Here is a 27,701-nt window from a genome sequence, read left to right on the forward strand (position 1 = left end):
CAGTTTGCCTGAGAAAGTCAAAAAATTCAGAAATATTTGCCTTATCACCAATCAGATTTTCAAGAGTTATTGGTTTATGAAGATTAACCAGTGAGATCAAGGATGAAGTTCTGGCTTGTTTATAATAGAGACAGCCAATAAGAATATGTTTTACAGTCAAATTGTTAGAACAATGTGTACATTGTGGTGGATCATCTCCTGTCAGTAAATGAAGGTGGGTCAGATGTCCTATTCTTGCCTTTGAGAGGACTACTTCTTCTCGTCTCGATGTACGGACACTGGAGCGTCAAATTTTCGGGTCTTGTTTAAACTGAAAGAGTTTATTATTAGGCTGAGAGTGCCAGAGTGCTGTCCATTGTGATAGGCAAGCAGCATGAACTGTTAGTGCATAATCTGATGCCGGAACAGGGATGTTGGTTAAATCTAAGGTAGTTGGATTTTTTGCAGCTTTATCGGCCAGTTCATTGCCTAAAATACCGGAATGTGCTGGAATCCAGCAAATAGTGACCTGTTGATTGCGTTCTTTAATTTGCAGTAATAAGCTTCTGATTTCATCTAGAACAGGGTGAACTTTATCTGAGGAATTACATAACGACATGATTGAGCTGAAGGAATCATGTGAAAATAACAGATTTTAAGGAACAGTAAGAATAGAGATTTTCTAAAGCTAGTTTTATTGCGTATAATTCAGCAGAAAATATACTAAATTCTGATGGAAGGGAAGCTGATACAATTGTATTTGGAAACACTGCAGCTGCTCCAACATTTGAATTAGATTTACAGCCATCTGTATAAATTGGGGAGAAACCAGAATATCTTTGAGTGTGAACTGCATGAATTTGGTTGACATTTGATGCTTGCAAAGAATTCTTTCTCCATTGACAGAGGTAAGTGTCACAGATTGGAAGAGGAGGAGGAGTCCATGGAGGTTGAGTATAAGTTGCTACCTGCTTTACGGAATGGGTGGAAATATTCCAAACTTGCACCAGTTCAAGAAGGCGAAGACCAGCTGGTTTTACTATGCTAGGCTTGTTTCTGTATAGGATTTCTAATGGTGGGTTAAAAAGGTATGACTGAACGGGATGAGAGGCACAACTTTGTATCTTGACAGCATATTTCAGTAACAGTGTTTTCCTGCATAAAGTTAGTGGGGGCTCATGAGCATCAATGTAGAGACTATGTGCTGGCGATGTTCTGAATGCACCAATTGCAATTCTCAAAGCACTGTGCTGAATGGGATCAAGCTAGCGTAATGCACTCTTTCTGGCAGAATCATAGATTGGAGCACCATAATTGAGACGGGATCTGATTAATGCCCTGTATAACCGAAGAAGGGAGGGAGGTATGATCTGCACCCCATGTTTGGGCAGATAAAGCTCTGAGTATGTTTAACTTTTTTAGACATGAAGTCCGTACATTTTTAATATGATCTAGGAAATTTAACTCATTGTCAAGGGTTAATCCTAGAAATCGGATGTTGCTAGTGACCGGGACAAAGACGTTAGAAATTTGAAGTTCAGGATCTGGATGAAGTTTGCGTTGTCTACAGAAATGGATAGCAACTGTTTTCTGCTGCGAGAGCCAATAACCGTTGAGGCTCGCCCACTGTTGAATTTTATTAAGTGATATCTGAAGCTGTCTTTCAATAGACCTCATGTTTTGAGAATGACAGGAGATGGAAAGGTCATCTGCAAACTGTATTTGGAAGTTGCTTAGTGAAAGAATCTATTCTCTGAGCAAAAAGAGTGGCACTTAGTACTGATCCCTGTGGAACACCTTCTTCCTGGATGAAAGTTGGGGAAAGGACATGTTGGTATCGAACTTGAAATGATCTAGTATGTTGTTGTTTGTTGTTTGGTTTTTAGGAGCATTAGCAACTAAGGCCATATTGCTCCGGGATATGCGGTGGTCATTCCCTGACCTTTCCGCATCCTCCGTATTTGGTGGTGACGGGCTCGAACCCCGGTCTAATCAAGAAGCGTGTGCTACGCACTGCTGCTCCTTCCCACCTGGCTACGGAGGCGCCTGATCTAGTATGTAGAAAGTTCTGAACGAATATAGGAAGGTTGCCTCGTATTCCGAGAAGGTAAAGATCACTAAGTATACCATACCGCCAGGTGGTATCAAAAGCCTTCTCTATGTCTATTGAAACCATTACTAGATGTTCAGCCGACCGGGCTAGCCAGGTGGGTAAAGTGCCTACCTGGCAACCCAAAGGTCGCGGGTTCGAATCCCGCCTCGGGCTTGGATCAAAGTACTGCAAAAACCTTGGGAGGTGCACTATGGCCACAGAAGCCGATGCGCCAACAACTACCAAAAAAAAAAAAAAAAAAAAACTAGATGTTCATGTTTGACAAAAGCATTACGGATGGCAAATTCGGCCTTGACTATAAGATCTAAGCATGGCCTGTTTTGACGAAAGCCATATTGACTATGGCTCATTAGCTGTTCCGACTCAATGATCCAGACGAGTCTTCTGAGGATAATTTTCTCAAGGATTTTACTGAGGCAGCTTGAGAGAGATATGGGTCTATAGCTATTCGGGTTGGATGGATCTTTTCCAGGCTTCAGGAATGCCAAAATTGTAGAGTGATGCCAAGAAGCTGGAAAAACATTTTCTAAAAATATGCGATTGTAAAAAACCAGCAGCAAGCGCAAAGCTTTGTCATCAAGATGTTGTAGCATGACATAATAAATCCCATCTGGCCCAGCAGCACCATTGGAGCTGTTCTAATACATGTAAAAGTTCAGAATATTGCAGAGGTTTGTTATATGGGAGAAGACGGGCAGTTTGAAAATGAATAGCATGCTTTTCTTTAGTGTTTTTAATTCTTTGGAATGAGGTAGTATAGGCTGACATTGCTGAGATTTCTGCAAAAGTATTGCCTAAAGCTTTAGCTATATCTACAGGATTAGAGAGATCTTTCCCATTCCAGGAGAGGATTGGAGAAGGTATGGTAGGAAACTTACCAGACAGCTGTCTAATTTTTTTCCATATTATTTTGGGATCAGTATTTCTGTGAAAACTGGATGTAAAACGTGTCCAGGATTCTTTCTTTGCTTGCTTTTGTATGAAGCGTGCTTTTGCCCTTAATTTCTTATAATTAATGAGATTGACTGTGCTCGGACATTTCTGAAACAAATTCCAGGCTTTATTTTTTGCTCTCTTTGCTGTGGTGCATTTGTCATTCCACCAGTAATTATGATGCTTTCGGCCCGGCGGACTGATAGTGGTATTGTGTCTTTAGCCAATTTAGAAGATGCGACGTGATGTAATCTGTCACATTATCAATGTGCTGGAGGTGGATTTTTTCCTCATCAAGGTCAATTGATGATTGAAATTTTGCCCAGTCTGCTCGGACAAATTTCCACTTTCTGCAGGGTTGAATTGAAGGAGTCTTTGCTTTCAGAAAGTTGCATACTATTGGGAAGTGGTCACTGCCCATGGGATCGTTTATTACATACCACTCTATGGCTGGGACTAGTACTGGTGAACAAATTGAGAGATCTATTGCTGAGGTGTGTCCTGTTGGAAGCTGTACGTGTGTCGGTGCACCTGTATTGAGTATAGTGAGATTTAGTGCCTCCAAAAAACTTTCAATTAGTCGGCCTCGTCTATCCAATTTAGGAGAGCCCCATAATGGGTGGTGCCCGTTAAAGTCCCCTAATATACAGAGAGGTGGAGGTATCTGTATAAAGAGGTCTTCAAGATCTTTTAAAGAGTTAGTACAGTTTGGTGGTAGGTATATTGAGACTAGTGTTATTGCACTATGGAGAATTATACGAACAGCAACAGCTTCTATTTTAGTTTGGAGTGGGATATGTTTAGTTGGGATCTTTGAATTTACTAGGATTGCCACACCACCATGGGCAGCGCTAGTGGTATTTCGATCTCTTCGATAAATGCAATAGTTCTTTATCGAAGGAGAAATTTGTGTGGTTAGGTAAGTTTCCTGTAAACAAAAGGCAACCGGAGAATATTGGTTAATTAGGTATTGAATATCGTCTGTGTTGGAACGAAAGCATCTGCAATTCCATTGTAAGATGCTGTGGTTCATTTTGGTTTAGTTAAGGATGATTCATCTGACTGTTTTTTGTTTGAGGAGGATTTTTTTCAGGAAGGCAGGGCGTCCGGTATCCATAGTATCGTTTGCGTGAAGTTCTAGTAATGGTTCTTCATGATCTGGGTTTACATCTACTTCCATACTACTAGTGGATGATTCAGGTTTATTGTTGTGTTTAGTAGTTTTTAGTTTTTCTTTGTCATGCCAGACTGTCCGAGTCTCAATTGGGATACTGATTGGACTGTTGGTCGATTCACTGATTTTAATTTGATGTGAGTCTTTTACAGAGTTTGATAATGTGTTTTTAACCCAGTTAGCTAGAGATGTGCAGGGACGTATTGATACATCTGTTTGAGCTGCTATTGAATTAAAGCTTCGAGTGTGAGATGCATATGAACGACTGGGCATGGTCGACATAACCTGTCTGCGTGCCTCGGGGTAGTTAACTTTGTGCTCTATTTTATATTTTTGGATTTTCTTCCCTGTTTTCCACATTTCACAAGATTTGGAAAAGGCTGGGTGACTTTCTTTGCAGTTGGGGCAAATGGAACTTGAGGCTGAACAGTCTGTTTGTGTATGCTCCTTGGAACCACAAATTGGACAAATGGTATCACCTCTACATGCTTGTTGCGAGTGTCCATATTTTTGGCATTTAAAGCAATGTAGGGGATTAGGTATGTAAGGCCGTATTCGGCAGTTTAAATAGCCAGCTTTTACTGAGGATGGTAAATCTGGGGTGCTGAATGTTAAAATTATGGATCGGGTTGGAACAAGATTTCCATCTTTTTTGGTCTTTATACGTTTTGCACTAATTACTTTTTGATTGCCGAGTTCCTGCACTGATTCCTCTTCAGATACTGTAATCAGGTCCCACTCTGTGATGACACCTTTTGACGAGTTTAACGTATTGTGGGGAGTGATAGATACCAGTAGCCCAGCAAAAGTTGTTGTTTTAAGCAGCCACTCTGAATGTTTTGAGGAGGCTGTTTCGATTAGGAGGTCTCTGGATTGCAGTCGTTTAACCATTTTCGGTGTACCAGCAATGGATTCCAAAAATCTTTGGATGACAAATGGTCATAATTTGCCGACAAGCTGGTTGGAGAATGAATGTATTACAAAGAAGTTTGGCATCTCACTGCACTGCACTTCCCTTCGGAGCCTTTTTGGTTGGTTCAGGTCATCATCATTTGGTTTGTCTGGCCTTGAATTTGAAGGCTCTAGTGGTGGATAGTCATTTATATCCATTGTTACTCCTTTTCACCCTGGAGGATAACTTTTCCCCCAGGTTACCGGCCCCGCCACGGGGAGGCAGGAGCAGTGCCGCTCAGAGGCCAAGCGGTTGAAGTGTTAGTTAATTAGTAAAAATATAAATAGAGGAAAATGTAAAGAAAGGTGTATTTCCTTTCTGTGTTCTACTTGTTACTTTTCAAGTATAGAACTGTTTTTAAAGTAAGACTGCTGAAAGAAATGTGAACGTAAAATATAATTTCAGTCGCTTATCAAGAGCACTTTATGAATCGCAAGAATATAGCTTGGCCTCGAAATACGCTTGGCACCCGGGGCCGTTACTACTTGAGGTAGGTTTATTACATTTAAGCTGCTATTAATAATAAATTCCTCCAACATATCACCACGACGATCGCTTCCATTACTGAACCAGAGTGGAGATTTAGCATTTACATCAGAAGTTATTAAGACATTCTGTGGACCCAAGAAATTTAAAGTTGTTTCTAGATAATTCAAGGATAAATTAAAATCTTCTGAGGGAGGACAATATAGAGAAATTAAATAAAAATTCAAAATTCAAATATGTAACCAAAATACAAGTAGCCGTTCTATTGCATAAACCATTGATTATAGTGATATCAAGCTGATTATTTAACACCACAATACATGTTTCAAGTTCCTCAGAGATCGGTTGAATTATACGGGCAGTGAGTGGAAATCCCGTTACCTTTGGAGTATATCCAGGTTGCACTTTAACAGTATGAGGCTCTTGAATTGCAATAATATCATAGCATTTTGCTCAGCAGACACTCGAATTTCATCTGATACTGCTCTAGAACGCTGACCGTTAATCTGCATAATCCTAATACTGACAAGCAAAGATGCAGGAGAATCAGCAAGAACATCATTATCTCCAATAACAGCTCCATCTCCGGGAATAAAACTTGTATTATAACTATTATTCATTGGCGGTCCTTAATCGTGCCGTCTGTAATGCCTGTAAGAACTCGGGACATTGTGCCGTTCCTAACCGAGTGCTGATATTCCTTCCTACGTCTCTTACAGTTGACACAACTAGGTGGCTCTTCCTTAAATGGACACTCATTAAATATGTGCCCACTTCGAGCACAATGTCCACAAGACGGGGACTCATGCGAACAATATTGGGTAGTATGTCCATACCCAAGACACAGAAAACATTTAGTGACTATCGTATAAGAACGGTGCTTATGAGAACTCCAAGTCAAAAACAGCCTGTCCAGTGAGGATACATATTTATAAATTTTAGGTGAGAAGCTAAAAACTCAATGAACCAGCGATGACAACCTGGCTGGAGTAGTAAAACGAAAAATTGTTTGTTGCTTCACTTCTTCCAATGTGAAACCGTAATCTATCAAGTTCTTGTTATAAAGATTATCCACAATATCGTCCTTGGTAAGATCCCGTGGGACATCATAAATTATGACTGACGGATTACCTTTACGAGGAACGCCAGTGATCACTCCAGCTTCGGAAAACGCCGCCGTAGAAGTTAAGCAGTCCAAATCTGATTTCGTAGCTGTTTCCACAACTACTCCTCAATTACGAACAAGTCGCAAAGATTTCACTTTTACATTCTTCAAATCATTTTTAAGAGTTGTAGTAACTACATTTTTCACATCAGAACTTGTTTTCAAGTCACTAGTATCTGAAGCTCTAATTATTAGAACATTATTAGATGATTTAATAACATCACTAGAAGAAACACCCTTCTCAACAGTACCCCTCACAGTATCAGCGTAGGTACACACAGGCTCTTGTGTATGTAACCTATCCGTCAGAAACTCATCTATCTACATCTGACTTTGGTATGTTCTTCCCTTCATCCTGTTCAATGTGTTTACCAGAGACCACAGATCAAGTCTAAAACTGTTTGTAGCAATTGGGCTCTTTTATCAATTTCCTCATTAATGGCTTTTAATCTCTCATTTTCTATCAATAGTGCAGTTGTTACAGTCTCCAAATTACATCATTTGTCCATAATGATATCCCCATTTTTTTAGTCACCTTATTAGCCTCTCCGAAAAGAAAACTTGTGATATCTTTTCGCATTTTACAAATGACCACATATACAGAGGACGCATCTTGAATATTATCACACTCATCAGTTATTGTACTTCCATAATTTTCACATTCATCAGTCATTGTACTTGAATCAATATTCAAAATAGGGGTGGGAATAGACCCAATCCCCTCCACTTCAATTAACTCACCACCTGTGCTCTGCTCTTGTACTAACTGAGCCGCGGGTCTTAACTGCTCGTGACCAATACTTTTAGAATATACAAACTCACCTAAACTTCGTATATCGCCATGAGATTGAGGAATTTTAGGTGGGAGTAGAGGTGAAGTATCCTCTCCCTTCCCGCTGGATCTGTCCTAAAGATCGTTTACCATTAGGATTTCTATCTTCCATAATTCTTTAATATCAAAAACTCACAAATAGATTAATATTAGTAGTATTAAATAAGCAACTTCCAAATGTATTAGTAAAAACAACTACAGTATTTCAATAATTCCAACTTCTAAATCCTGTGTTCTTGAACTGTTCCTTTTAGGTTCAAAGCAACAATATTATTTGTACTTACAGTAACTTTCTTGATCTATCAGCAAAAAAAAATAAGAAACCTGATTTACGTTTCCCGCCAAAACTACGGATCCGCCGACGACGATCGTTACTACATGGCAGCCATATTGGCTCTGCCGATTTGGTAAACCACACTCACTTAACCAGATAACTGTATCTGTGTCACAAAAGCTAAGTAATATTTCACCTTGAAACTATTAATAACACCTAAGTGATAGTCAAATCACTCAAAATTAGAACCCGTTTAATCACAATAAACCGAAGATACGATCGACAATACAGAAGCTAGCAGCAAAATTGGATTGGTACACAAACTATTTTTGCCCTATTGTTCTCCATCTTTGTCAAAAGAATGAGTTACCAGCCAAGGCTCTTCTTCTCTTGGACAATGTCCCCGGCCATCCAAAAAACCTTGAATAATCATTTTATATCGAAGGATTCGCAACTGTACAAACAATCGTAAGCCACTATGTAGGATGCGCTTCTCTTGGACAATGTCCCCGGCCATCCAAAAAACCTTGCTGAAGTGGAAACATCTCTGGACCTCGATGTTGTTTATGCTATCAAACACGACTTCAGTTTTGCAACCAACTGACCAGGGGGTGATAGCAACCTTTAAAGCCTATTACCTCCACCAAACTTTCATGGAAATGATGACAGTTTTGGACAAGTCATACAAAACTATCACAGGTTATTGGTGCTCATTCGACATTTTGAAGGGCATTAATAACATCAATGCAACTTGGGAGGAAGTGTCAGTTAAAAGTTTAAATGGAGTGTGGCACAAACTTCACCCACAATTTATGAATGACTTCACAGGATTAGAGCCAGTCAAGAACATTGTTGAAGATGTTAGCAGGCTGGTGCAAGAGGCAGGATTGGACAAGGTTACAGCTGAAGGTGTAACAGAACTGTTGGATAGCCACGGACACCAGCTTTCCAATGAAGATGTGAAAGAATTGGCTAAAGAACTAAGCCAACAGGAGGAGGAGGAGGAGGAGAAAGAAAAAAGATGAAAAGCCTCCTCTAAAATCTTTGAATAAAAGCGATCTACAGTGCATCCTTTCAGCCAAGAAGACCTGCACTGATGAGCTCTGTGAGAGTGACCATGACTGGGAGTGAAGTGCGAAAGTGAAATGGAGCATAATTTTATCCATTAGACCTTATTCTGAGATTCTCAAAGAAAGAAAGAAAGAGGAAATCTTACAGTCAACACTGCATGCTTTCTTGAAAAAAAGGGAGGATCCTCAACCAGGGGCTTCATCAGAGAAGTAAAATTATGCCACTGTCAAAAGAGATCAATGCAGTGGCCTTACAGTGGCACTTACCAAAACTTTCGGTCTGGGCTTCGAACGTATCAAAGTAAATATTCAAAATTAAATTTAGTTTGGTTATTTTGTACTGTATTACATTTAATTGATTTATATTAAAAAAAAAATAAAAATACTGTTTTTACATTCATAGCATCCATTTTAGAGCTTTAAATATAATAATATTATATTACTTATGTCAATTTTGAGAGAGGTCTGAAACATAACTCATTGACTTACATGAGGAGCGTGAGTGCAGTAGCACACTCTCTTTGAGTGGACAGGGGTTCAAGCTCATGACTGCTAAATACGATTAACATTTGTATTGATGATTTATTGTAAACTCCACTGACCTGGTAGTCATGCTGGAGTATAAACAAGAACATTATATAATTAGGTTCTTTTTACACAGATTATTTTTTGCAACAATTCCTTCAGGAATGGAACCCTATCATAAATGGGGCTACCTGTATTTGAAGAATATGCTCATATGGGTGCCTTTTGCCAATCTTACAGATGCATTGCCTGTTTTTGAATACTTTCAAGATGTCAATGTTTATCTTTAGGAGCAGTCTCCATACACAGTATTCCAAGTTTTGTCTGTTGTTTTTAATTCAATCTCACCAAGTGAATGTGATTTTGAAGTTGATATTCCTCAAGTAAGACCCTACATTTTGCTGCATTAAAACATAGTTACCACTTTTCTGACCGTCCCTGAAATATATCTAAGTCTTTATGTAGAAGTGCTCCTTGGCATCGATCATTAACCATCTACCAATCTTGACATCATCTGCAAATTTTGGCATCATGCCCTGTATCTCTTCATCTTTATTATTTAAGAAAATCAAAAACGACAGTAGCCAGTACCAATCCTTGGGAATCCCAATTCTTACAATAGCCCAATCTGAAGAATAACCATTAATCACTTCCCCCCCCCCAATTCTGCTTCATACCCTACATCTTCATGTGATCCACTTAAGGATCTTCGCTGTGATTCAAACATGTTCCAGCTAATATAGTAACCTCCCGTGTGGGACCAAGTCAAATGCTCTGCAGAAATGCAATAAACAATGTTGAAATTATTTTCTACATCCAGCTCATAAGCAACTCTGTCAAAATAGCTAACCAGGTTGGCTGGTTATAGCTCACATTTCAATTGCTAAACCATTTTTATGCTCATTTCTGAATAATGTTTTGAAATCCATGTGCATTTTGTTGTCAAGTCTAGAAGCATAAAAGGCATAAAATCCAAGGAAGTGCATTCAGTTGACATGGATGGTCAGTGCAATGTTGAGTCAGTTTGGTGTGACATAAACACTGGGAAATGGAAAACGAGAGTATGAGTGTGTAATAGGCCTAATGACTCTGATGAGTACAATGAACAATTGTGTAGAGAAATAGAGTGACAGTGATCATAGAGTACTGATGTGGGATGTACTTAAAGATGTAACTACCATCAGGGGTAAGGGGAAGGGTTTTTGCTTTCGTAAATGTGACTACAGTGGTCTCAGACAGTTTTTAAATTCTATACAGTGGGATCAACTGTGTTGTTAAAAACGGCGAATTCTAAATTGGGAAGGCTTCAAGGAATTAATCTTGGAAGCTACTCAACTTTTCATACAAACTAAGAAATACTGTTCAAGATTTAGACCTAAATGGAAGTCAGATGAACTAATGAGGCTTACGGCAGAGAAGAAAAATGCGTGGGATGCATATAAATTATCAGGTAGCACAGAAGCCTATGGCAGATATAAGCTAGTCTGTAATCAAGTCACAAAGGAGGTTAGGCAAGCAAAGGCTAATTATGAGAAATCCTTGGTAAAGGATGCAAAGAAAAACAACAAAGACTTCTTTATTTATGTAAAATCTAGAAGGAAGGAGATGAATTAGATTTTGCATCTACAGGATGAATTAGATTTTGCATCTACATTCACACATGAAAAATTCTATATGGTACGGAACAACAGAAGTTTACTAAACTCTAACAGGGAGCTAAATGATTTTGTAATAACAGAGAGCAAAGTGGAGGAGAAATTGTTGAAGTTAAACATAAAAGAGGGACCCGGGACAGATGGAATCTATCCAGTTATACTGAAGGAGGCAGCGAGGGAAGTAAGGAAACCCTTGGCCATAATTATGAGAGCATCCTTAGATTCAGGGGAGATCCTCATGGACTGGAGATGTGCAAATGCATTCCCAATTCACATAGGGGGTTCAAAAGGTGACACAAATAATTACAGACCTGTTAGTTCTGGGGAAAATAATGGAGTCACTGGTTAAAGATTTTTTTTTTTTTTAGGAGCATTAGCAACTAAGGCCATATTACTCCGGGGATATGCGGTGGTCATTTTCTGACATTTCCACATCCTCCGTATTTGGTGGTCACAGCTCGAACCCTGGTCTGATCAAGAAGCGTGTGCTACACACTGCTGCTCCTGCCCACCTGGCTACGGAGGCGCACCTGGTTAAAGAAGTGATGCAGGATCACCTAGACAAGACTGCAGTAATAGTTCAGACGCAACATGGATTTGTTAAGGTGAAGTCTTGTCTGACCAATTTAATTGAATTGTATGATGTGGTCACAAAGGAACTGGATGCAAAAAATAATTTTGATATTATATACTTGAATTTCAGAAAAGCTTTCAATACTGTTGCACATGGAAGACTGCTGTACAAATTGTAACAATATGGCATTAAGGGCACATCGCTGCAATGGATAAAGGGATGGTTGAGTGGGAGATGGCAGAGAGTGGTAATCAATGGGCACTGCTCTACGTGGACTAATGTTATTAGTGAGGTCCCTCAGGGTTCAGTGTTGGGTCCATTATTGTTTTCTGTATTTATAAATGATATTGATGATGGTTTATCAAGCTTAATGTCCAAGTTTGCAGACAATACGAAGGTTGGCAGGGTTGTCAAGGACACTACTGACACTATGCTGCTGCAACAGGATCTGGAAAGGTTGAGCAGATGGGCTGAGAGGTGGCAAATGAAGTTTAACATTGACAAATGTAAAGTACTACATATGGGAAACAGCAACCCCAGAGCAACGTATCAACTCTGTGGTACTACACTAACAGTGGTAGAGAATGAAAGGGACCTGGGGGTGGTTGTGCAGGCAGATATGAAGTTCTCTGAGTGCAGATGGGCTGCAAGAGTTGCTCATGGTGTATTTTCAATGATATATAGGAATTTTTCTAGCAGGGATAAGGAGGTGATTATTCCCTTGTATAAGGCAATGGTCAGGCCACACCTAGAGTACTGTATACAGGTCTGGAAGCCTCATTTCAAGAAGGATGTAGAGCTGCTGGAACGAGTACAGAGAAGGGCAACAAGATTAGTGAAAGGAACAAAGGGTTGCTCTTACGAAGAAAGGCTTGAGTTTTGCAAATTACAGGGTCTGGAGACTACTCACCAGCGAGGTGATCTGATAGAGGTGTATAAAGCCTTGAATGGTTTGAGCATGCTCAATGCTGATGGGATCCTTCCTCTTGCTCAGAATAATCACCCGAGAGGGCATAAATTCAAATTGAGGAAAGACAGATGTAGGATAGAGGTGCGGAAATTTGCCTTTAGCCAGCGGGTGATTGGTTGGTGAAACTGACTTCCATCCCTTGTCGTGGAAGTTGACAGCCTAAATAAGTTTAAGGCTCAGCTGGACAGGTATTTCGAATGAACAGAGAGGTGAAGTGGAAGTGGTTTTTTTTTTTTTTTTTTTTGGCTGATGCTGCATAAGCTTGCTTTCTTGCATCAAATGCCTCTACTAATGCTAATGCTAATTTTAGCACTCACTCAATGACAAACAATTTTTTATAATTTTTTAATTTGTAAATTAATTAGCATTTGTATTTAATTATATGAGCTGAAATCAGCAACAAAATTGTAACATTTTTTTTTTAAAGTAAGTTGACTAATCCAGAAAACCACATTGAAAATTGACAAATTTAGTTCTCAGATTGCCCATTCATCAAAGCACCACATGAAAACTCAGGGTGGAGATTTCATCTTAGGATTTCACATAAAGGTTTCGGCGCCTCCATAGCCAGGTGGGCAGGAGCAGCAGTGCATAGGACTCGCTTCTTGATTAGACCCGGGTTCGAGCCCATGCCCACCAAATACGGAGGAGGTGGAAAGGTCAGGGAATGACCACTGCATATCCCCGGAGCAATATGGCCTTAGTTGCTAATGCTCCTAAAAACTAAATAACAACAACAATAAAGGTTTCACTGTGCTCGAACCAAACTGATAAACTTATTACAAGATCATGAGACTGTCCACCGGCATTCATGAGCAAGATTAGCAATTCACTTAATAATTAGTGATGGAGAACAAGTTTTTAGATCATGCAATACAGCTGAATTAATGCCATTCACTGAATAGTAAAGAACTTTACGATTTTTGTCTGTAAACAACATTAACATGGCAACTTTCAGTGATTTTGTTTATCATGTAATAATATAATAACATCTCAAAAAAGTTCACTATTCATAACTTTGGGCAGTGCCTGTATATTTAGGCATACCTAAATTTTTTCTTAAATATTCCACCTAAAAGTGGGGGGGGGGGCAAGTGGTCTGCAGGATTGTGGTGGTTCAAAATGAATCACATGGGTCATTACTGTGGAAAATATTGCTTTCTTAAAAAAAAATGACAGAGGCTTCAGTGAAGTAACTACAAAACTCTTGGTACTGGTTTTTAAAATTTTAGATTATTACTTGACCGAAAAAGAATTAACACAAAATTAGCAGCAAAGCAATTTATTCTATTAAAAAATTTTTAATTAAGTAAAATTATATTCCAGTTAACTTCTTGGGGAAATAGGGGAGGGGGCATTTTGTTGTACTGAAGTAATTTTCCCTTTATTACACTTCGATAATCATTTTTAAAGTAATAATAAATAAATAAATAAAATGACAAAATGAATACAACAAAAAGAAACAAACTTGCATGTAGATTGCTATTTTGAAAGCATATTTTATTTTAAACATACGGTAATATACACATAACTTAACATTATTTTTTACCTACTAATTTAAAATATAATATATTAACATTTCACATTAATTTTTGTGCATTCAGAGAAAATTCTGACTTTTTGTGAAATCTGAAATTTCCTAACAATAAAAATAAGCCTTGTCTCCTCTTTCACTGTGGGCCCATACCTGCTTCTCTTATTTTTATTTTGATCATCCTTCAAGAATGTGGATACTGTAGTCTGAGATGTCAAATTGTCTTACCACATCTCCCCTTTTCCTACTAGAACCTACAGCTTTCACAACTTTCGTTTCACTATAATATGAGTGCCAAAATGATATTTTGGACATGACCGATTTTCTGCATTCCTACATTAACCTTCATAATTTTTGCAGACAATGTTTCTTTCTTCACATAATGTATTTGTATAAACAAATACATTACATACATAAGTGAATTTTGAAAACAATATGATGTACTAAATCTTTTTTTAACTAAAAGAGACCTACAGAGTGCTATTTATTAAAGGAAATCATCCAAGATCTGAAAATATTTTTGTTATGGTAAACATTTGTAAAAAAATTGCATTCACTATAACAGAATTACACTATAACTGGATTACTAACTACAAATACAAATGTACTGATTGTTTGCACACATTTTCATAGCCCATTGGCCTTCCCAAATAAACACGACTCAGATTGGTATATAAGGGATTGATTTTTTTTTTTTTTTTTTTGATTTGGTAGTTGTTGGCGCATCGGCTTCTGTGGCCATATTGCACCTCCCAAGGTTTTTGCAGTACTTTGATCCAAGCCCGAGGCGGGAATCGAACCCGCGACCTTTGGTATATAAGGGAGGAATATAAGCCACACAAGTTAGTTGTTCTTGTGATGGCACACAGAATTGAGCTGACCGAGAGGGGTACAATTATCAGACTCACAATGGTACCTAGTAAATAGGCATGCAAAAGTTGACAATCCATGCCATTTAAAGTTGACTGCCAGTGAAATCATCACCCAGCAACACACAGGAACACCACAGTAACTCACTCCACATGATCAGGGGGTAGTGACTACTACTACTATTTGTAAGGTAGTGACTACTACTACTATTTGCCGACCGGGCTAGCCGGGTGGGTAAAGTGCCTGCCTAGCAACTCAAAGGTCGCGGGTTCGAATCCCACCTCGGGCTTGGGTCAAAGTACTGCAAAAACCTTGGAAGGTGCATTATGGCCACAGAAGCCGATGTGCCAACAACTACCAAAAAAAAAAAAAACTACTACTATATATAATGGATGCGCTAACACTAGTTCAACCAATGAATTATAAAGGGAAACATTATTCTGAATTCATTCAATTATGAATTCAAAATTTTGATAAGTGGCTGATAAATTATAGAATCAGAATTGATGATAGCAGATTAACTACAAAAATTTTAGAGGGAATGGATGAGTGAAATTGTTTTTTTTTTTGGTTGATGCTACATAAGCTTATACGCTTGCTTTCTTGCATCACATGCCTCCATTACTACTACTAATTAAATTAGAGTTGAATAGATAAGAACTCATATAGCCTTAGAAGAAATATAACAATAACACTACAGTTGAGAGAATTTCTATAAGTGAGTCAATCATCCATTAGCTATTCTGCAACATATAGGGTCCTGAGCTAGATATCATCATTCTTCTCTTTCTTGGTGATTCCCTACTACTTTCTTTCTCTCTCAGGGTAACTTGCAATTTTTTTTTGGCTGTTGCAGCAAAAGCCTCAGGCTTTCTTGCACTATAGAGCTAATATAATAATAATATTTTCATTAACAACTGCTGAGGGGAAGGAACTGTATAGTGAATGAACTCACTTATAAAAATTCTTTTGGACTATAATTCATCAGGTAAAGATTAATAACTTTTTAAAAGGTTCAAATAAGATAAAAATTCTACCTGGGGATAGATGTTTATCCTCATCACTGTCATCTGCTATTTTATTTTTCATATCTTCATGTTGTTCCTTTTCATCAGCATTTTTTAATTCTGGAGTACTCAAAACGTTTAAACTACTGTCGCTTTCCACTTTAGTATGTGCATCTGAGAAAGAATGTTCTCCATTCACATCTTTAGCATTCTGCTTTCTTTCTTCCATATTCTGTAGATTTTCTATTTTTGAACTAGTTGAAGGATTATCATTCTTTCTTTCTGTTCCCTGAAGAAAATTAAATTATGATAGAAATGTAAAAATTAGATTATCTAATATAATTTCATTATTTAAACAGATAAAAATAAAAATAGTCTGTTAAGAGAAGTGCCAGAATATTTCATATTGTTAATGTTTTAATAAATACACACACACACACATATATATATATATATATATATATATATATATATAAGTAAGTTGTATTAAATATATATATTCATTTTTATTACTAAACAGGAGAATACGGTTTATAAAAATGAAGGCTTCTCAAATATAAATTATACAGTAATAAGTAAGCTAGTAACATGACGATAACAGTTCAGTTGCAATTGCCACTGATCTGGATCCACATCAAACTGATTGAACAGGGATACTGAACAGTAAAGAAAACAGGCATCCATTTTCTTTATCCTGGTTAAAGTAGAGCACAACTGATGTCTAATTTGTTGAGATGAATGAAATTTAAAATTAGCACATACTTTCATGTCTTGAAAACTTTGGTATACCAATTTTAATCTAAAGCTTAACCATTTGAAGATCAAGTATTCAACTACAAGGATGGGTTACAATGAAGATAAGGACCAACTTAGAGCACCACAGCTAAATAATGGATGCAGAAATAACAAGAAGTACTACTTAATAATACTATTCTACTTGATAATCAGCTCTATACCTAATTTAAAGAATCAAAAAGACATCAAAACCAATAACCATAACCAGCAGAATTCCTAGGGAATATAGGGCCCCAGTGCCAACTGCAATTTGGCGACACCCCCCCCCTTTAAAAATTTTCTTCATATGTGTATATAAGTTTCAGGTGCCCCTTGAACGTTGCTGCCATGCTGTAGTGCACCTCTTGCACCCTCTGGACGGTCTGCATATACTGCATATACTGTAATCAGGGCTGCCTTATCCATTCGGCACTTTAGGCACAGTGCCTAGTGCCTATGAAACTTTTAAGGCTACGAAAACATGACTAACAAAAAATTTTGCAGGAACTGGTAAGAAGAAAAGTAAAATTTCAAAATCAAGATATTTTATATTTTCATCCACAAAAATTATAAATAGAAATTTTTAAAAATAGAAATAGGTTTATTAAACAACAATTCTTGAAAACATAAAACAATCATGAATCACATTTTCTAAAAAACAAAAATAAAGAAGAAACAATCATATTTGTTACGCCGACTGGGCTAGCTGGGTGGGTAAAGTACCTGCCTAGCAACCCAAAGGTCGCGGGTTCGAATCCCGCCTCGGGCTTGGATCAAAGTACTGCAAAAACCTTGGGAGGTGCATTATGGCCACAGAAGCCGATGCGCCAACAACTACCAAATAAAAAAAAAATAAAAAAATAAAATATTTGTTAGATAAAAATCATATTCAACATACAAGATTGGTTATTAAAGTATATTTACTTTATGGCATTTTTTATTTGCAAATTCTTTTATAATTTCGTCAATGGGCAGTTGTTTTAATATTTCACTTTCTACAGAAAGTACTAATAAAGATGATAATTTTGACTGAGATAATCCAGATTGCAAATGATTTTTTATACGATTTAATGTTGAAAATGCTCGTTCACCTTCTGCATTCATCCCCAAAATTGATAAGTAAATTCGAAGTGCAATATTTGTATTCGGGAAGCTTGTCACCAGATTTCGTTCAATTTGTGCTGACAATAATTCTGATACTGCTTTGCACTCTGGAAATAATTTTGAAAATAATAAAAATTCATCCACAAAAGAATCTTCTAAACCTTGATTTTATATATATGGACTAGAGTCTTTGCTTTGGAAACAATTTCACTTTCTGACATTGCTTTATCAATAAGAAAGTCAAATCTGTCATAAAGAGAATTATAGGCAGCTAGTCTTTGATCGAGCTCCTTTTTTAATCTATCTATAATTGGATAAAACACTTGAATTTGAAATTTAATTGAGGGATTCAGATTTGTGGTTTGGTCATTTTCACTATTTATTTCATTATGAAATATTTTTTGCTTCTGTTGTCTTTCGAAAATTTTAAATTCCGATTTTGGAGCAAATTCTTTGGCAGAATTTTCAAATTCAAAAAATTTATTTTGAGCACTTTTTAAATAAGATAAAAGATCATAGCGGTTTATAACAGTGCATAATTCAATGCCACGCTGCTGTAAAGCTGTAATTTATAATATTGTATTTTGAAGAATGTCTTTCCAAATAACATATATTAGAGATGTTTCAAAATGTTTAAATTTTTTAACAAGAGCTTTTGCTTCATGTTTAGCACTTAGTGGTTGTCTTTTACAATCAATTATACTTATTAATGCTTGCTGAATTCCGTCATAATTATCATAAAATGCTTTAGCAGCATCATGTCTAGCTGACCCCCTAGTTTCAGACAAGCTATATTTGTATTTTCCTTCATATGTTGTTTTAACTTTAGCCATCTCTGTGGTGAAGCTGCAAAGAATGAATAAATTTTATGCAAAATTCCAAAATAGTTCAAAGCATCACTATAACATTCTGCAGCAGCTACACCAATCAAATTCAAGCTATGTGCAGCACAAGGAACCCATACAGCTAAATTATTAACTTCACAAATCCTAGCTTGAACATTATTGTATAACTCACTCATGTTGCTCGCATTATCACATGATTGCGATCTGCAGTCTTTTATGTCTATGTAATTTTTTTTGAGAGTGTCACATAAGGTATCAAATAAGTATTTTCCATCATGTTTTTCAATTGGGACAAATTTGAGAAATCTTTCGATACTGTGTGCATTTTTAAGAATGTAGCATAATATTACCGTCAATTGATCAACGTGACTGATTCCACAGCATTCTGCCTTTTTTTTTACTTCTGATATAATTTGATCCATCACTTTAGATCCTAATATGTTTATGAATTCATCACATGTATTTGATGATAGATAAGAAACATTGCCTTTACCAGGATTTCCATATTTTCGAATGTGATCTCTAAGAAAAGGTTCAAATTCGGATAACAAATCAATGTACCCAAGAAAACTGCCATTCGTAGGACAATTATGTTTATTAGAATCGCCACGAAAAGCTAACCCACTTTCAGCCAGAAATTTTACAACAGCAACAACTCTCTTTACATGTGCAACCTCTTGTTATCTTTTTGCAACACTGCATCTATTCGTGTATATCATTTATGTTGTAGTAAATTTGACATGGCTTCAATATGATCTTTGGAATTTTCATGTGATGTAATTCTGGCTGTGGCATTCTTCCAGTCATCGAAACCGTTTGTAAACTGATGACCAATTGAATTAATATTTTTGTTGAATAGCTTGCAGACATAACAATATATCTTACCAGAAGAAGGGGAATAAATCATCCAGTCTCTTGGTATTGTTTCCCCATTATGTAACTTTCTAAAGAAAAACTTTTCAAGCGTACCTCATCTTATCGTCAATCAGCCTACCTTTAAGTTGAAAATTCAATTCCATATTCCGGGAGGGAATATTTTCTGCATAATAAGTTGTATCAGCTGTTACGATCCAATCAGCTGGATCATTACTGTATTTCATATTTAAAATGGAAGCATCATTTGTGTTACTGAATTCTTAGTTGCTAATGCTCCTAAAAGCCAAATAACAAACAAACAGCCACATTTAGGTCTGTAGCACGTGCAATATCACATGGTCTTTCATTTTGCTCAAAGCGTTTTTCACAATTTCATATTTTTTCTCTATCAACAGAGGCGGACTGGCCACAAGCCTTACCGGAGAAACCCCGGAGGCCGGTGTGATTTTGACCATAAACCATAGTATGAGGCCACTATAAATTTTCCCGGGTAAGAATTTTTGACCCAGTCCACCTCTGTTTATCAATATTGCTTTTCTTTTATTCTCTGAATCTGCAGCATCTTCACCAGGACGCTTCCTTTTCACACCTTTTAAGTATTTTACTCATTTTTAGGGAATAAAGCACAATTACAAAACAAGGAGGCACGCTTGATACACATAAACAAAGCTGCGCGCGTGCAGCAACTGAATAAACAACACTGTAAAGGCAGAGATACACTATTAACACCTCACATTTTACTAAAGCACATTTCTAGGGGTTACTACCATAAAACAATAAAAACAATTTCCAGTTGCGTTTCTGCTAGTGGAATCTGTTATAAACTGGTAGTAAACTCGATCTAATTGCATTTGCGATTATACCGATTGCTGGAATTGTGTTGGTTTTTACGTTATTATGGTGAAATGTGTTTCCCCTTCACTGATATAAAAAACATAAATACATTTTCAGAATCTTCTCTTCATTCCTATTGTGTTGCGTTCAGTTGGGGTGATTCTGCGTTCGACTGCCATTTCTTGTAAACACAAAGGTGAATCGTGCATAAGCAAATTCGGTTCGTGTTATATAAGATATCGTTCCCCTATTTATAAATCGTGTATGATCGAATTCGTGGGTAAACACGTGTTATACGAGGACTGATTGTACAGTGCTATGTGTTTGGCTATCTAGTTTTTTTTTTTTTTTTAATGAAAACCCCAAACATGAGAGGAATTAGAACCTATAATACTTAGTACCGTGCTTGGGTTGTAGGTTGAGAAGACGAAAGAAGATATTTGTTGACATTAGACTTGAACTTCAGTAGACTGCAATTTTCAGGAAATACATACAAAAGAAGGTTGTTCCAGAAAACGGCAGTTGAATGAATGAACGAGGAAGTTGAAAAGTTGGTTCTGTGAGTTTGAAATTGGACAGTAAATGGGTGTTGGCTGGTGGCGGCACATGTTCGGACTGTTTTGAAAGAGAGAGCGGGAATTATAGAAGCCAATTCAGAAGAACAATGCCCATGGAAGTATCTGTAGAAAAGGCATGCAGCCTTTTCTACAGATACAGCAGAAACAGTACGTCTATGAGACAGTAAGTGGAGAGACTCTGTAATTCTCTGTAATCAGAAAACGGCAGTTGAATGAATGAACGAGGAAGTTGAAAAGTTGGTTCTGTGAGTTTGAAATTGGACAGTAAATGGGTGTTGGCTGGTGGCGGCACATGTTCGGACTGTTTTGAAAGAGAGAGTGGGAATTATAGAAGCCAATTCAGAAGAACAGTGCCCATGGAAGTATCTGTAGAAAAGGCATGCAGCCTTTTCTACAGATACAGCAGAAACAGTACGTCTATGAGACAGTAAGTGGAGAGACTCTGTTAGAGAGGAGTCATTAATTAACCTAACTGCCCTCTTCTGAATGGAATCTAGAAGCCTGAGAGAGGTTTTGGGGACACCACCCCAGATGTGCGAACAATATTCCATGGTAGGGCAGATTTGCGAACAATATTCCATGGTAGGGCGGATTTGTGATTTGGAAGAAAAGTAACGCCAAGAGCGAAAGAGAAAACCAAGTTTTTTAGATGCACAGGAAGCGATATTTGTAATGTGCTTGTGCCAAGAGAGATTAGAAGTCAAGCTAATCCCCAAAAGAGATATATCAACTTGCCTAGAAATCGGAGTGTCACCAAAGATAAGCATAGGAGCAGAAGAATCCTTTTTCTGAGATATAAGACAAGACTGAGTTTTAGAAGGATTGAAATCAACTAAGTTGTCTTTGCCCGACTGGAGAATTACCTGGAGATTGGCATTTAAGGAATTGTTAGCGGATATTCGAGAAGTTGAAGCTGATTGAGCAGGACAAGGTTTCTCAAAATAGAAGGTGGAATGCAATGTGCTACCATCGGCAAAACTATGGATAGGATTTCCAGTCAATGGAAAGTCATTAATATATAAGAGGAAAAGAGTGGGGGAAAGAACTGAACTTTGGGGGACACCAGCATTAGTAGAGAAGTTAGAAGACAGAGAGCCATCTACCATCACTCTCAGTGAGCGATCAGAGAGAATATTGGATAATTAATTACAAAAAAAAGTTGGAAAACCATAAGATGGAAGCTTGTTTAGAAGACCTTTATGCCAAACACAACCGAAAGCCTTTGAGATGTGAAGAGCAACTGCTTGTGTTTCATCGAACTTTTCCATTGAATTTGTCCATAAATGGGTAATATCACCAATGGATCGACACTGACGGAATCCATACTTGAGCAGACAGAAGGTTTCTAGGTAGTTTAAGAGTTGTCGGTTAATTGATTTCTCCATTACTTTAGAAAAAGTAGAAGTAATTGCAATGGGACGATAATTGGATGGTAGGGATTTGTCACCCTTTTTAGGAACTGGTTGGATATGAGCAAATTTCCAAACAGAAGGAAAAACACCTTTGGAATAAGAAAGTGAAAAAAGGTAGAAAAGAACAGGAGTAAGTTCAGGAGCACAGGTTTTGAGAACAAGTCGAGAAATACCAACAGGACCTGGAGTTTTCTTAGTATCAAGATTCGTCAAAATCCTTCTGACATCCTTTTGACGGAAGACCCGGGGCGCCTCCGTACCCAGGTGGGCAGGAGCAGCAATGCATAGCACATGCTTCTTGATCAGACCGGGGTTCAGGCCTGTGACCACCAAATACGGAGGATGCGGAAAGGTCAGGGAATGACCACCACATATCCCCGGAGCAATATGACCTGGGTTGCTAATGCTCCTAAAAACCAAATAACAAACAACAAACAGACAGAAGACCACAAGAGGCATTGAATGGAGTGTGTTGGGAATGGTGGGAGGTGTTTTACCAAGATCATTAATACATGAGTTGGAAGAAAAATGGAATGCTAGCAGGTCAGCTTTATCCTTGGCTGAAGTGACAACAGAACCATTTGGTTTTGACAGAGGTGGGAGCAGAGATAAGCAAATTTGCGGCCAATAGCTTTGGCAAGAGACTAGAATGCTCGGCTACCATTAGGGCAAGAAGCAAGTTTTCTACTCTTAGCCTGTTCAAAATCTAGTTTGGACTGATTAATAACTGTTTTCAAACTGGAAACAAGCCAATTACGATATGCAACATTCTTCTCTTGAACAGCCTTGGCACATTTATTAGAAAACCAAGGTTTAGAGAAAGGACGAGATTTTAAAGTGGAGTGTGGGATAAAGGATTCCATTCCTACAAGAATTTTTTTTTTTTTTTTTTTTTCCCCCGGCTAATGCTGTATAAGCTTTCTGGCATCATTTGCAACTACTAATGCTAATGTTTCATCTCTGGGTCATACTGAAAATCCAACACTCATCTCCAATGACAATACAGTGGAGGATATTACGATTATCTTAAAGTGTCTGGATGAAGTCTTTGCATGATAACACTCTTTGTTGTTTCGGCTTATCTTGAGGCTTTATGGCACAAATTTTTCACAGACCTTCCTTTTCCCCAAATCTTCATGTAGAATTTGACAAATTGTCTTCTTATTCATGTAAAACTAATCAGCCATCATTCTAAAAGTCAAATGATGATCTCTGCCACAATTTTCCATACTTTTGCAACTCTGTCCTCATTTTGAGAGTTTCACAGATGTCCATTCTATAGTCATTGCAAAGATCCTCACATCCATCTTTGAACTGCTCAAACACCATTCAAACACACTGGTACAACTTAACGTCACCATAAACAGTTTTTAACATTTCATGTTTCTGTTGCACATTTTCGTTTTTTGTTCCACTGTAAAATTGTGACACTGAACTGGTAAGTTGTGCCAGTTGTACCAGTCCAGGAACTTTATTGCCCCATTGCATTTATATAAATAATATGTTTAGTACTTACATCAGCAATACTCAATAAATGACTGTGTTCAGTTTAATTACGTACAGCAAAGTATTCTTAACAGCATCTTTAATATTAAGAAAATATAAATTATGAAAATAACAAAGTTAGAAGTATATTGTTTAAATATGTTTTTTTTTCTGCATGCCTTTACCTTGACAGCAACCTTAAACTTCAAGTCTTTCTTTTTCTTTAACACCGAAAGTTCTTGTATATAAGTTTTTGGTGCAAATCCTCTTTTCCCATCAATCTAGAGAAAAATAAATAAATAAATAAATAAACAATCCAAAAATTTCACTATAAATAAGCATTTGCCCAAGTATTGCCATTTGCAGTTCTCAAATGCTAATAAATGCATACATTTATTAGCACTGAATAACTACTAATGTAACTGGAAACAAGCCAATTACTACTAATATGTTAACTACTAATATGCAAAATAAAAAAAAAAATGCCAAAAATGAATAAACAAGTACACATAATATGTGAGTAAGTTTCATTTATCATATGTACTTACAGAATTTTCTTATTTTCATCATTTTGTTTTAATCCTAAAATATGGGGAACAAAAAAGTATGAGGGTAATTGTGTACAATGAAACTAAATGTGATATATATAGGAAAAATAACTTTCCATCTTAATGACGTTTTTCTCAGCATAGAATATCCTAATTGGTAGAAAACATTTGTAGTAAAAATGGAATTCGTTTGAACAGAGGCGGTACTAAAGTCATTGCTAATGCAACAGGGTTGATCCCTAGAGTTCAGGGGAACTGCTGATTGGGGAGATGAGGAGAAGTCACTGAAAAGAGACAGATTAGTGGCAAAAACAAAGGTTACACTTAAATATTTCTTGAAAATATTTGTGTGGAATCTCAAATGCCAAAATCATCAACAATCACAGGCTAAAGGGGAACCGATGCCCCTTGTGTGTTTCATTTCAGAAAGAGTAAAGATGCCACTGGCATTTAGTTTATTTAGCCTTTTCAATGCCTTATAATCAGATCATCCTGCAGATGATCTGACTGATGATCTGATTTCCAGAGACTACTATTTACAGATCACCACTCTTTCTAGACTATCCTTTTGTGCCCCAGTATTGCAGATGTGGCCTAACCACTATATGATGTTACAATGGTTGGGCCCCATTGTAAAGGCAATTAATAATCATCTCTTTGTCCCTGCTGGCAAAGTTCCTGTATGTTATTGGCAGAACCCCATAAGCTGTTCTACCAGCTTGTTTGCACTGCAGAGAGAATTTCATATCAGACTTTTTCACACTCCACAACCTGCAGTTATCATCAGTCATTTTCAATCCACTGCAGGATGAAGGTCTCTCCGGCAACTTTCCAGTTCCTTCCATTTTGTGAAATGGCTATCCATTTACTGCCCATTAACTCTTGAATTTCACCTGTCCATCTCCATTATTGTCTTCCAGGTTTTCTTTTAGCTCTTCTTGGATACAATTCTGTTCTTTTCTTAGTCCATCTATCATCATGTCTTCAAACTATGTGTCCTGCCCAAGTCCATTTTTAGGTGCCTCCGTAGCCAGGTGGGAAGGAGCAGCAGTGCGTAGCACATGCTTCTTGATTAGACCGGGGTTCGAGCCCGTTACCACCAAATACAGAGGATGCGGAAAGGTCAAGGGAATGACCACTGCATATTCCCGGAGCAATATGGCCTTAATTGCTAATGCTCCTAAAAAAAAAAAAAAAACAACCAAGTCCATTTCAGTTTTTTAGTTATGATAAGAATGTCCTTTACTTGAGTTTGCTGCCTAATCTACGTGTTTCACTTCTTACCCAACAGTCTGATTCAATTGCCATTTTCCAGCCCATCTGCTTAATATATCTATATCCTCTTGACGTAGCATACCCCAATTACTGTCATTAACCACTATGTCCACCTTTGTATCATCATCAAACTTGATATTAAACTTGAATACCTTAAATTTAAGGCGGGGGAAAGGACTAAATCCTGTGAACTCCACTCATCACATTAATCCACAAAGAGCAGTGACCATTTATAACCACTCTATGTCTCTCTTACCACTTAACCATCCTTTCACCCATAATAGTAACTCCCCATGCCACACACTGCTCCAATTTACAGAACAATCGTATATGAAGTACAGAATCAAAGGCTTTAACTGAAATCTAAGTAGATGGTATCAAAATTATTCTTTGCATCCAGTTCCTTTATGACAACCTCAGAGTAGCTAATTAGATTTGCAAGGTATGATCTCCCATAAACATACCTGTGCTGTGATTCCATTATTTTCTCTGGCAATGAAGTTAAGCTGACAAGCCTATAGTTACCCACCACCTTTGCAAATAGGGGATAAATTTGCACACCTCCAATCTACAGCTACTTTTTCTGAATCTAAAGATGTTAAAGATCATGTGGGAGGTACGCAAATTTCATTATAATAATGCTCGCATTATTATGTAAGCTTTCAACACGAGTTCTGTCGGATATTAATCTTACAAGTTTTATTTTTTTTTGTGGGATTAAAGATATGCAATAGTAGGTTTGAGTAAATCAGTTGTTTGTCAAGGATTTCCAGTAGGTTGTTGTTTGAAGTAGAGCACGGTAATGAATACTTGTCCACTGAAACAGGAACAGTGCGGAAAGTAAAGAGGATAATTAAAGAATGACCACTCAGGTTGTGCTACCTGAATTGAGCCTTCTGGACCTATTGTAATGGCTGGTAGTATAGGGATCGGAGAAGGAATAAAGAGACCGATCCTATATGATCCATAAAATTGTAGACACGGCTACTTCTGCTGGAGAGTTGAACTGTAAAAGTAAAGGAAGTGGGAAGACAATGAGAAAGCAAAGCTTGTTGACAGCAAATGTGGTGCGTGAAAATGAACGCTAAGTGTGGGCTGCTGAGAAAAGCATTTTAGCAGACAGTATTCAGCAAAAAACAACTAATTTTCTGTATTCCCTGGGAAACAGACTTGACCAAACAGCATATAGCCTGAACAAAGGAAAGACCTAAATGAATGAGAGAAAAGAGGAACATTTTGAAGGAAAAATTATTGGTTTAAATAAGAGGAGAGAGAGGTAAAGACAGCAGGAAAAAGTTCTGGAAGAGTTCAGAAGTTTTCTTTTGGGGAGTAAAAGTGTGGGGAAGTTGAAAGAAAAGTTCAGGGGAGAGAAAAAGAGATGGTTATGTAGGAGATTGAAAGAAAATTTTCTTTGATAGCATCACCCATGCGTCGGGCACCCACTATCATCCGTCTTTCAAAGTCGGTTAACTCATGATGTTTATCCATACTGACATTGAATTACCGTCTATGTGAATGTAGTGATGCAGTGTACTTATATACCTGCCAAGCGGTGTGTTCTTCTACTAGCGAGAGGGATGGCAGCATCAGGTTGCCCAGGAACCAGGTATCCCATGAATTCTGTCCTTTCAGTGTATAATGGTAGTATTTATCCATTTGCTTGCATGTGTAACAAATGAGGGAACTGCGGGCACCTGAAGCTACTCTTAGAAACAGTGTCTATAATAGATATTCTTGGCATAAACAAGCTGTGTTTTATGCAAATGGGCCAACTGTGAAAAACAAAGCTATTATACTGTTAGAGAATGGCCTCTTCAGCAGTGTTTAGTTTAGGACTAAATGTATCTCACATCAACC

General features: G+C 37.5%; 1 protein-coding gene across 2 annotated transcripts in view; it reads right to left on the reverse strand.

The window, feature by feature from the left end:
* Nucleotides 1-27,701, reverse strand: part of Tango1 (transport and golgi organization 1) — a 528,108-nt gene that overhangs the window by 459,510 nt on the left and 40,897 nt on the right. For both annotated transcript variants that reach the window (XM_090376510.1, XM_090376509.1), the window contains exons 3-4: nucleotides 24,207-24,302; nucleotides 16,144-16,402 (exon numbers count right to left, since the gene is read on the reverse strand). In XM_090376510.1, coding sequence (XP_090232636.1) covers nucleotides 16,144-16,402; nucleotides 24,207-24,302 — 355 coding nt within the window. The remainder of the gene's footprint in view (nucleotides 1-16,143; nucleotides 16,403-24,206; nucleotides 24,303-27,701) is intronic.

This window comes from Mastigoproctus giganteus, chromosome 6 (genome assembly GCF_048544385.1).
Source record: "Mastigoproctus giganteus isolate SK-2022 chromosome 6, ASM4854438v1, whole genome shotgun sequence".
Lineage (NCBI taxonomy): Eukaryota > Metazoa > Arthropoda > Arachnida > Uropygi > Thelyphonidae > Mastigoproctus > Mastigoproctus giganteus.